This window comes from Octopus bimaculoides, chromosome 18 (genome assembly GCF_046866305.1).
Source record: "Octopus bimaculoides isolate indiv1 chromosome 18, ASM4686630v1, whole genome shotgun sequence".
In the NCBI taxonomy this organism is placed as follows: domain Eukaryota; kingdom Metazoa; phylum Mollusca; class Cephalopoda; order Octopoda; family Octopodidae; genus Octopus; species Octopus bimaculoides.
In genome coordinates, this window is record NC_142945.1 from 18303215 (window position 1) to 18315966 (window position 12752).

The 12752-nt window shown below is 35.7% G+C and overlaps 1 protein-coding gene across 3 annotated transcripts in view; it reads left to right on the top strand.

Annotated features, from left to right (window-relative positions):
* Positions 1–12752, top strand: part of LOC106871237 (uncharacterized) — a 33539-nt gene that overhangs the window by 2511 nt on the left and 18276 nt on the right. For 2 of the 3 annotated variants that reach the window (XM_089365881.1, XM_089365882.1), the window contains exon 2: positions 12114–12351. In XM_089365881.1, the coding sequence (XP_089222007.1) occupies positions 12163–12351 (189 nt within the window). In that variant the 5' untranslated portion in view covers positions 12114–12162. Of the gene's footprint in view, positions 1–5103; positions 8726–12113; positions 12352–12752 lie in introns of those variants that run through there. The other variant, XM_014917587.3, reaches the window with a different exon arrangement.

The window sequence follows — 12752 nt, forward strand, 5'->3', positions numbered from 1 at the left end:
GCAAAGTTGAGCTCTGCGGAATTTGAATTTTAAACGTAAAGAGACGGAACAAATAACACAGGGTATTTTGTCTGGCTCTCTAACGATTCTGACAATCCACAACACTGGTTTTCTCATTAATAAATTTCAGCGGGGTAAAAAGTTCCTCTAATATTTGGGTTAATTTAGCCTCACCACCATCCCTCCAATTAGATTTCTATCGTCGTATCATACATTCATTACCAGCTAATTTGCTGAAGCTGACTGACGAAGCAAGTTGCATGATCTGTTAGCGGAAACAGGATATGTCCCAGCACTTGATAGGTATTTAAAATGTATTTCTCTTGGGTGACTTTTTTGAAGTCGACTCCAGTGCGTAACTGATACTTATTTAATCGACCCCGAAAGGATGAAAGGCAAAGTCGACCTCGGCAGAATTTGAACTTAGAACGTAGCAGCAGACAAAATACCGCTATGCATTTCACCCAACGTGCTAACGATTCTGTCAGCTCGCAATATGTAACTAAATAATCTATGTGTATGTGAGTGCACGGGTGTATATAGTCACGCACACACACACACCACAGATATTTAATTATGTATATATATGCATATGTGTGTGTGTGTGTGTGTGTGTGTGTGTGTATGTATGTATGTATGTATGTATGTATGTATGTATGTATAGATAGATAGATAGATAGATAGATAGATATACATATATGTGTATATGTATGTATATATATTACAGCTTGAATTCTACAAAGTATGGACTCGTATAAAGTTTGAATTGTTTCCAAAGGAATTTGTGTCCATTCTTCAGCTAAAACACTCTCCAGTTCTTGTAGTGATGATGGTGGAGGATATCGACTCCTTACTTGTTATTCTTAAATGCACCATAAATGTTCAACAATATTGAGATCTGGGGACTGCGGTGGCCAGATAAGACGTTCAACTTCACTAGAATGTTCCTCGTGCCAATCAGTAACAACTTTTGTTGTGTGAATTGGTGCATTATCATTCTGAAAGATTGCATTTCCCCCCGGAAACAGTTTCGCAACCATAGGATGAATTTGATCAGATAAAATGCTTAAATAGTCTTGACTATTAATTCTGCCGTGAAGGGAAACCATTGGGCCAGCGGATTTCCAAGATATAGCACCCGCCAGATCATCACAGATCCTCCTCCATGTTTAACAGTTGGAAGAAGGCAGTCTGGGTCAATTGCTTCTTTTGGCTGTCTCCACACGTATACTCGGCCGGCGGTCGGAAATAAGGTAAAGGATGACTCGTCCGAGAAAATAACATTCTTCCACTGCTCTTGAGACCAATTCTATAGGTTTTTACTCCACTCTAAACGCTTTCCAACGTAGTGGTTTTCTGATTGCAACCCTCCCGTTATCTCCAGCTTTATTCAGCTCCCGGCGAAAAGATTTTGTGGTAACTGGGTTCTCGAGGTGGTTATTAAACTCTGCAGTAAATTTGGGAGCTGTACTTTTGTGAGCCTTTCTAACAATTCGTGTAAGAGTCCGACGGTCCCTATCTGAAAGTTTTGGTTTTCTTCCAGAGTTTTGTTCCGACGAGGAGGTTTTTCCCTATTTCTCAAAGGCTATCATTACTTTCGAGACAGTACTTCTTGATACACCAAACATTTCGGCTGTATTCGTTACGCTAGTGCCTGCCATACGAGCACCAACAATTTGACTTCTTTGGAAGTCCGATAGATCTGTCATTTTAATGAATGTTAATTACCTTTTTTGATGATATCTGAAAAGAAACAGCAATTTTAGCAAAACGTTAAGCAACACAAATAATAAATCAAAAAACATAAAAATAAACAAGCCTTTGACGGTTTTATAGATATTTCAAAATTATGATGCTATGATGTTAGGTATTTCCATTATTTTGTCCAACCCCTGTATATATATATATATATATATATATATATATATATATATATATATATATATATATATATATATATATACATATATTCGAATTATTAATTCATGGAACTCTCGAACTAGGATGTCTTTATCGAATGCTGTTTAAAATCATACCCACGGTTTTGAGGTGTGTGGAACCACCTCTTAGCCACTATTATTCTCGTGTCTATTCAAACCTGGAGTTGTAGCACATCTCAGGGTCCCATAAGCGGGTTAATTAGCATATTGAGGCTTATCTAAGTGTGTATGTGTTATGACGTGGGTATACACGTCTGGTGTAAAACGGTATCACACAAATAAATAGTTGGCTTTGGTTATCTAAAAATAACCTATCGCAGATATATATGTTAAAACAGAACGCTCTCCGTACAACTCGAACGTAAGTATTCACTGTTCAACTACCGACTATTAAACCAATCGGTTAGTCTAACTTCCGTCACGTGTGGGTGTTCAGCATTCTCCTATAACAGTATTTAAAAAAATCCGGTGCAATCTGCGGAAGAAAGCTTTATGCTTCAACGAGGAAGGTGGCTGCAGCAACGCATTGTGGAGGGCCGAGAGTAAGATCGGACAAGTAAGATGTCTTGATCGTTCACTGCACCCGACTCCGTCCCCAGTCGTCTTGGCTTGATCTTGCCATTGGATTGAAGGTGGTCACGGACGGGAAAGCGAGGTTGACGGTGTGCAGTTCTTCTTCACTTTAAACAAAGTCACTGCACAATTCATCAATCATTCCTTAAACATGGTTAGACGGTCCTCTTCGATCCGACGGCGGACATATTACCTCTCCTGGTTTAGAGTAGTAACTCAAGAAACTACAAACAGCCCTAAAAGCTTTGATCATTCGAATTAACTAGGTTGTTCTCCAGTTGACTTAATGCTGCTTGCACTGAAACTATTGTTTTCATTTCTCAAAAAGTCTCAAGTTTCAGAAATGTCTACTAAACTATATTGTATGACCAACATGCAGTTGATCTTAGTTGTGGTTGTGGTTGCAGTGGTGTTTAGCCACAGGCAAAGCTTATCAACCTACGATCAGCAGCGTTCTAAAATATGATCAACAGCGTTCCAATCTATGATCAGCAGTGTTCCAGCTGCGAACACCTGATATTTTATTTAACCACAGTGTATCTAGGACTACGTTACTCAATGTCTCCTTTCTTCAAGATTTTCAGTGAGGAATTTTTTGATTCGTCATTTTCCATGTTGGATAATCCTTTTAAATGTACATTCTTTTAGTAAATAAAAAAAGAAACATGATTCTGCAGTTTGGTAGAAAATTATATATATATATACACACACACACTTATTTATCTATTTATGTATTTATTTATTTAGTTAGTTAGTTAGTTAGTTATAGGCAGTAATCCTCAATTCGTTGGTTGGCTATCTATGATCGATCTATGTCTGACGGTGGATAGCCAAATACCAGGGAATTCTTGACATTAAATAGTAACATGGATTCACATGTTATATAAGTGTAATGTATGTGTGTATGTACATATATGTATGCATGTATGTATGCATGTGTGTGTGTGTGCATGCGTGTACGTGCGCGCGCGCGTGTATGTGTGTGTGTTAATTGGATCACGGAAGTGAGTGAGCAGTACCCATACCATCTCCATTCATACCGAGACATGTGATGTCATAACTCCAGTTTCCGTCAGTTGCTGCTTGTAGGGAAACTGTGCGACCTAATTGAAAGTGTGGAGCAGTTTTATTTAGAACGGAGTAAATGTGTTTAGGAGTCTGATGTTTGCAACATTCTTGTAACGATGTTAGATGAAGTGGCGACTACGTGGAGTATACACAGCTTTGTAAGTTCAGAGAAGGAGCAAGTGTAGCTACGAAAGAAAAGACAGAATATCAGAGAGGGGGGAGAGAGAGAGGGAGAGAGAGAGAGAGAGAGAGAGAGAGAGACAGACAGACAGACAGACAATCAGACAGAGGAAGAAAGAGATGAAGCAAAATGTACTTGGGCAATACATTTTAGCGTATGTATGTATGTATGTATGTATGTATGTATGTATGTATGTATGTATGTATGTATGGGGGAGTGTAAAATCTGCTACGAATGACAACCATAAAGGGGAAAACTTATGCTTAAATATATACAAATATATACGTGGTGTATATGTGACATTATGACATTCAAATGTATCTATCTATCTATCTATCTATCTATCTATCTATCTATCTATCTATCTATCAATCCGGTCGAGCAGTTTGTCTAGTCCCGTGCAACTCTCTTCCACGCCAAGTATCCTCAACTTGATATCCAATAGGTAATATTTATCTCCATTTAGAACAAACTATACTGCGGTAGATATAAACAAGAGTGCATTTTGCACCAAAAGCCAATATGAAAGCCAAGCTAATATGAAAGCCAAGCTAATATGAAAGCCAAGCCAATATGAGAGTTTTTCTCGTGGTTTCTACTGCAGTATAGTTTGTTCTAACAACAACTACGTTTAAGTGGAAATAAATATTACCTCTCGTTATCAAAATTGCCTCTTTCGCTAATATATATTTGATATTCAATGTCTTCCACAAGCTGTACGATGTATGCTCTCCTTGGTCTGCTGATACTTAATACATTCTCTCTCAATCCCATCAGCTTTAATCTTCCTAGTCATAACTTCGAAAGCACCCTAGATTCGATGTTAACTCTCGATGATAGCCATTCATCCTGCTACATCGATTTATTCTTTTGCTAGACACGAAAGGTTAAGCCTATATTTTATTGAAAAAGATAATTGAGATATGATGTGCATGCTTTTCTTCAGTTATATTAGAGCCGTTGGTGAAGTGAAAAGTCTTAACGGAAAACTGAACTGAGGTTTACCTCTTGTTCTGTGGCATTCGTCAATTCCATTTATTGACTGAACATGAAAACTTTAAAATATTCTTCATGCATCAAAATAAACCTTATGTGGTTGTTTATGGTTTGGATGACATGTTTTGGGCTTCGTCTGCAGTTGTGACTAACTTTTGCACTGATCTCGTCAAACAGTTTGTTGGATTTATAGTTTTTAGTGCTTCGTTCTATAAAGCTACGGCTTGGTCGAGAATTGTTTAGTCGGTTGATATCTTAAGAGGTTCCCTGGTTCTTGTTGCTGGCTATAACTGCACAAGAAACCAAAATTGCGTCATTCAAATATGCTTGTTTAATAGAAGCAATAAAATGATGTCATATCACAAACACCAGAAAAAATCATTTTTAAAACTCAGCCCGAATTACAAATGGAGTAAACATCTGATAACACAACATCAATGAACAATAGGAGAATGACTTTTGAATTAACCAATCGGAAACAATATACTGATAAAGTAACTTCTGAAAAACATTTTCTCATAAACTGGGTCTGAAAAACAATATACAGACAAATAACATGGAAAATGACTAACGAAAAATAGAACAACGAAACGAATTTGCAAATGAAACGACAACGAATGAAATGATAACCATAGATAATAAAAAAAAATATTTGCATCAATGTATATAAAACCATCCGGGATACTGAAAGAAGACAGTTTTCACCTAATGATAGAAGTGTTATGAAACTTAGTCATGCAACAGTGAATCATTCAACCACGGTAGTAGTTGAATATATTCTTAAGTCCACTATTTCGTCAATCGCAGCAGCTTCCAAGCTTTACCACTAATTCAGTTTTCAACTAAATTGCAAACTGTTAATAGTTTTAAAGAGGACACTTCCTCAGCTACACTTTGGCGTAAATAATTTGAGATTTGGTTCAGTAGAAAAAAAAGTTACATCCCAATATCTGCGACCTCAAGTGTATGAGGAATTCAGAATCGTTAGACGCATTGAACAAAAATTAGTAGTAAAAGAGTTATTGAGGTGAAATGTTACAAAATTTCATGTCAGTAAGTAAGGAAGTTAGGGAGTAACGCCCAAGCAATAAGAATAAACCCTAGCAGAAACGTAAGCGCGCCGGGCGAACTGCTTAGCGGTCTTTCGTCTTTCTTTAAGTTTTGAGTTCAAATTTCGCCGAGGTCGACTTTGACGTACAGATTATTCAATTAATTTTTTTAACTAAACACTTTCAAACTTCCGATACTGGTAGAATATGTCACATAGAACAGGGTTTATTCTTAACGTTTTTGACAAAATTTTGTATTTTAGAAGCGATATTTCGTCTGTCTTTACGTTCTGAGTTCAAATTCTGCCGAGGGCGACTTTACGTGCTGGGGTCGATCTAATCGACTGGCCCCCGCCTCCCCCAAAATTTCGGGCCTTGTGCCTAGAGTAGAAAAGAATATTTTTGAAGGGTAAAACGTATAATGAAGCCTTTCGGTTGCTTCTTATTAGTTTATATCAAGGCGGAGAGCAGACAAAATCGCTAGCACATTGAACAAAATGCTTTGCAGCATTTCTACCAACTTTACGTTCCGAGTTCAAATGCCACCGAGGTCGATTTTGCCGTTAATCCTTTTGGGGTCGATAAAATGAATACTACTTGAACACTAAGGTTATACAATTATCTAAACACCTCCTCCAAAATTCCAAGCCTTATGCCTGCAACAGAAAAATTATTTCGTATCCAGACAGCGAATTGGTAGAATCATCAGCACGCCGGACAAAATGCTTAGTAACATTTCGTCCGTCTTTATATTCTGAGTTCAAATGCTGCAGAGGTCGACTTTGCCTTCCATCCTTTCAGAATCGATAAAATAAGTACCAGTTGAGCAATGGTTTCGATGTAATCGACTTACCCCGTTCCCTAAAATTACTGGACTTGTACCAAAATTTGAAATCATTATTTTGGAGTGCGTAAGTAAACTGGTGTCCGTCGGTTTCAGTGATGAGTATTCAATCAGTCAATGAAATCTGTTAATTGTATTAGCATGTAAGGAGTAGATGATTCTTCCCCCGGTGGAATCAACGTGACAAGACTGAACCTTTAAAAATTTCAAGTGATCCGATGCTACATTTAAAAAAAAGAATAAATAAAGAATCACTTATCCAACATCCCACCCAATGGAATCGAACTTAAGACATCATGATTGCAGAAACAAATTTCATAACTATTCGGTCATGCAGTTTATTTATACAACAGCGACAAGAACTGGCTAGGGTTCCAGTTGACCTGATCAACGGAATAGCCTGCTTGTGAAATAAACAATATAATAAGCAATCGTGCTAACACATGTGAACTTTGTACAATCGAAATAAGACGCACATTTTTCTACTTCCGCTTTATATAGATAAAAATTCCAATTTACAGCAGGTCTTTATTTATTTATTTATTTATTTTCCTAATATCTGTTTTTTGTTCTTTTTTTTATTATTATTTTGTTTTCGTTTCTTTCTATGCTATTTACGACGTTCTCTCAACCCAATTCACACTGGTCACACGGCCCACCTCGTAACTGACTGCTTTGTCTCCACCTCTTCTGATAACACGTGTTTATCCGTAGTATTTCGTCTCTTCTCACGTATGCTTAATTACCACCAACCTTTGGTTACACGTGTCTAATTGTTTGTCTCCGCCCCTTCTAGCTACACGTGCAAAATTGTTGCCTCGCCTTTCCCAACATTACGTAGTATACTTTTAATTGCAATTCAGTTGATGTAATAATGATAATATGTTCTCATGGAAAGTAATAGAAGAGCCTCGGACTAAATGTTTCACAGAATTTAGTGTCGCCTCCTTCCACTTTTCCACCACATTACGCAATTCGAATGATTCATTCGCAAAGTTCCAGTTCGTTCTTTCGCTTTTCCATTCCAAAAGAAGTCCTCAAATCTTTAAGCGCCAGTCCCTTATTTTGTAGAAGCAGTACACAAAGACAAAGGAAAATGTGTATGTATTAGCGAATGTGATATAGATGGATAGATAGATAGATCCACACACGCAGGTGTATGAAGAAAAATAGAGTGATAAAGAGAATCGAGGTTGTTCAAAAGAAATTCATTTATTTAAACCAATGACAGTACAAAACCGAATTACATTATTGTTATCCTATTTGATGGTTTTTATCACGGTTTAGACAAATACGATGACGTCTTTTCCATTAAAAGAAAACTCATATATATTCGTATAGATAGATAGATAGATAGATAGATAGGATTCAGCACTTTAGGAAGTTGGCATTTCTGCTAATTCCAAAGACAGGCAAAAAAAAAAAAAAAGATTACATCACCATATAAAAAAAAAAATGAAAAACAAACAAAATGTTTCTAAATTATGATACACAGACCATCCGGTTTGAAATGAAATGAAAACAAAATGATCGTGCACTTTTTTTGTTCCTGCAGATATGTGTTGATGTAATTAATTTATTTTTCTGACAATCGTTGATAAGTTATGAGTAATGCAAAACTCCTTTTATTCTATTTTAATTCTTTATTGTCTACGTTAAGCATTTATTGTTATGCATTTCCTGACCCTTCCCTAATTTCGACGATAGGAGAATAAGCCATTTTATTACATATTTGGGAATAAAAAGCGCAAAAGCAATGAAGTAGCATGCAGACCGCGCCCGATTATTTGGTTTTTATTGTTTATTTGTTTCAATTACACAAAAAACAAAAGACATTTTTGTCTACACACTCACACACTCACTCACACACGTGTGTGTGTGTATATATATATATAAAGTTAAGAATTTCAAATTATTCTGTAGTCTGCAGACGACCACAACATAACTATTAATAATATTTTATATCCATACACATTCTTTTTTCACTCAGTTCACTTTACTCATTTAATTCCATCGACCAATTAATTCTATCTCGACATCAAACGTTCTCAAGCAGTCAGAGAAATCTTCTCAGGTAACAAGATACACTTCTCTATCTATCTATCTATCTATCTATCTATCTATCTATCTATCTATCTATCTATCTGTTTACCTATCTATCTGTTTATCTGTCTGTCTATCTGTCTGTTTGTCTGTCTGTCTATCTATCTGTCTGTCTATCTATCTATCTATCTATCTATCTGTTTACCTATCTATCTGTTTATCTGTCTGTCTATCTGTCTGTTTGTCTGTCTGTCTATCTGTCTATCTATCTATCTATCTATCTATCTATCTATCTATTTATCTATCTATCAGCCTATATATTATCATTTAGTTGTTTCAATCATTAGACTGATGCCATGCCATAAAAACACCTTTAGCCGAATGAATCGACCCCAGTACTTTTTATTTTTAAGTCTTATACTTATTATATCGTTCTATCAGTTTCTTTTGCCGACCGCTAATGTTACAGAGACGTAAACACGTCAACACTGGTTGTCAAGTGGTGGGGAGGTTTGACAAACGCACGCGCGCGCACACACACACACATATATTATACTTATTTATTACGATTTTACTTATTAATTTTCTATATGTGACAGTGGATTTTCATTGATGAGTTCATGAACCTTGGTTCTTTTCCCTAAAACTATATATTTATATTTTATACTGTGAAACTTAATTTAATTTTTTATTTCTAATAAATTGAATTGAAACTGAGTTTTTACCTGTAAATTTGGATTTTTATCCCTAATATCAAATATATATATATATATATATATATATATATATATATATATATATATATATATATATATATATATATATATATGTCTATATATGCGTATATATATATATATATATATATATATATATATATATATAAAACTTGTTATATATATAACCCGTCTGGTGCCTTCACGTAATCACCAAAGGTGTTATAAAATGCTTTTCTGGGTTGTTTTCGTCGCATGAGACTAACTGTTTATAACATAATATTTATCTCTCACCAGATGGACTACTTTTTTTCTTTTTTCTTTTTTTTTGTTGATCTTACCATCACAAAACAGTGCACTACATATATATATATGTATATATATATATATATATATATATATATATATATATATATATATATATATATATATATATATATACACATATATATATATAACGATTCGGTAGAAAGAGACCGATTGAATAAGCGTCGGGCTTTAAAATAAGTATATGGGTCGAGTTTTTCCGCAAAACTCTCCAAGTTGATGCTCCAGCATGATCTCAGTCCAACGACTTAAACAAGATAAAACAATATAAAAGATGAGACATATGTCATTTTGTTAAATGGTGTTAGAGCGGTGCGAAATATCTTCGATTTAGTTTAACTGATGGAAATAGGAGATAAATCTTCCTACTCGAATCAAAAACATTCTATCGTCTTTAAATGACGCTGAGGTCGACTTTTGTTTTTTTGTTGTTTTTTTTCTTTCTTATCGGAGGTCGGAAAAAATAAAATACGAAGAAGAAGAAGAAGAAGACATTAAATAATGACTACATTGTCTGAATATGTAAAGGCAGCCTGTTGATGACGGGAACGCCGTTACTCCTGAGGGCTGCTAATTCGGGAATGAGGTGATGCTAAACAGCAGCAACAACAATCCAATCAACCTTCGCAACCTTCTTGTAAATTTTTCCGGTGCTCCAGCAATGAATCGTAATTTTGTTGCTCAGTCATATTTGCTTCGAATTGAAGAGAAATAATTCTGTCCACTAGTATTCCCTCTATACCAGAGATCTTCAAACGACATCTTCAAATACCATCTCCATCCGTCAAAAATATAGGGAGTTATTTTTGTGTTTGGGGATGAGGAATCATTCACCCCCACCCCTCGTTAATTTTGTTGAAATTTAGGCACAGGGCTGAAAGGAAAGAGCTGGCGGAATCGTTTGCACTCTGGACAAAATGATTAGTGATATTTCTTTCAGCTTTAAGTTCTGGGTGCAAATGCAATCGACTTTGCCTTTCATCATTTCAGGATCGATAAAATAAAGTACCAGTTGAGCTCGTTTCCGTTGTCCTCAGATTTTGCTCCTTGAGTTTATTTGTTGAACTTGTCAAATTCGCCATCATCTCAGGTTTTACAGAGTTTTAATTTAGACAAGCCCAATCAGTTTCTGATTGAATGACCTTCTTTGACTCAACGCAGGTTCGCGATTCCTGTAAAAAAGGTATAAAAAGGGGGAAAAAAACACCAATTCTTTCTGTGACTTTCAGACAGTTTGCTTCTATCATTTCGCTGAGATTTCGTTTTCAAACACACACACAAACAAACAATTCTTTTCTTTCGCGTGAGACTTGCTCTCTTTATCTCCCTCCTTTCCCACACTTAGTAGCAGACAACTATCAAGAGTGGGCAAGAGGTTTTTGATGCGAGCACACCGTTATCTACTCTACTAATTTTTGAGTTGTCGTCCAACTCATCGCAGTTGTGATATATGTATAGACTATCTTTCATTTCTAAAAATTACTAGAAATTATTGTCACACTTCATTGGTTACATCTCTACTTGTCATATCCTTGTTACATCTAATAATAATCTGTGTACAAACGTTGAACCTTTGTATAGAATAGCTAACGCTGATCCCATGGTATTTCTGTTATTTCTTTCTACCCTTCACAGACTTGGACTCTCGATTGATCTGGTATAGAATTAACTATTGGTGTAACTTCCATTCAAATGTTTTGTAGGATTTAGTAACGATTGCTTTCTACTAAGTTATTCTTGATGTTTAGCACCGGGTTGACTCTCACCGGGCAAACCTTAGATCAAAGGCGTTTTATGTTATAGCCATCACCTTCCTATTTCAAGGAATAGTGTACCCCACACTGCAATCACCGAATGTAACCTTTTCTCAGATAGCGCGATAGGGTATGATTTGAGGGATATTCCGTTTCTATTTCTGTAAGAGGTTTGGTACCGCATAGAAGCTCTCTCAGTGGATTGCTTTTAATAAGTTTCCTTAAACACATTCTAACATATTTAATGCAAATAAGGCAAGACAGAATTCTTAATGAATTTAAAATTACACTCTTAATGGGAAGGAAAATCATTAGCGCTAATAAGCAAAGGGGATAACTCAAAAATTTTGATTGATTAAGAATTAAATGGAGCCGTGTAATGAAGGCAGAGACTGACCTTTACTAAGTATGACAACTTTGGATATGTTTCGGTATTATTAGACCTTCTCGGCGAATAATCTACTTTGTACTTAGCAGATCTTAGAATGACTCTAAAAAAATATAGTTTGTATGCGCAAATTCTTTACTGATTATGTAATTTACCATAATGATATTAGAAAAATTTTCCAGTTTGTATAACTTGTTTTTAGCGAATACTAAATTAAACGATTTATTTTTTCTTCAGATTTTTAACGAAGAAACTGCATATTACGTTACGAAAACCGAGCGTAACAATGTCGCGCACAAAGAATATATCACCATATATCTCACTACAATTATTACTTGTACTCGTTGTCGTGTACTACGTCGAAGGACATGCACGTCTCCTGCGACCGCCATCGAGAGCCTCACTGTGGCGTTTAGGCTATGTAGTGAGAAACAACAATTACAATGACAACGAAGGTTACTGTGGTGGAAGAGAGGTAAGTAATTGCTAACAGTTCCCTTTCTCTTGTTTGTTTGTTTCTCTTCCACTCCCTCTACCTCGGTCTATCTATCTATCTATCTATCTATCTATCTATCTATCTATCTATCTATCTATCTATCTATCTATCTATCTATCTTCCTTCCCCTTCCCAAAAAGAAAAGCTCTACATTGTATTTGTCCCATCTTCGTTGAGCCCTGTGTGGCTAATAAAAGAAATGTATCTACCTACCTACCTTTATCCATCTCTTTCTCTCTGTTCAATAACCCATTTAGGGGTAATTTATAGGTTATTGCGATGTTGTTTTAGGTCGTTTTACTGACTTTCATTATTATGTAATAGAACTACACATGTGATGGTATCCCACTGTTTGTAATACAGTGAGTTGAAACAACTTC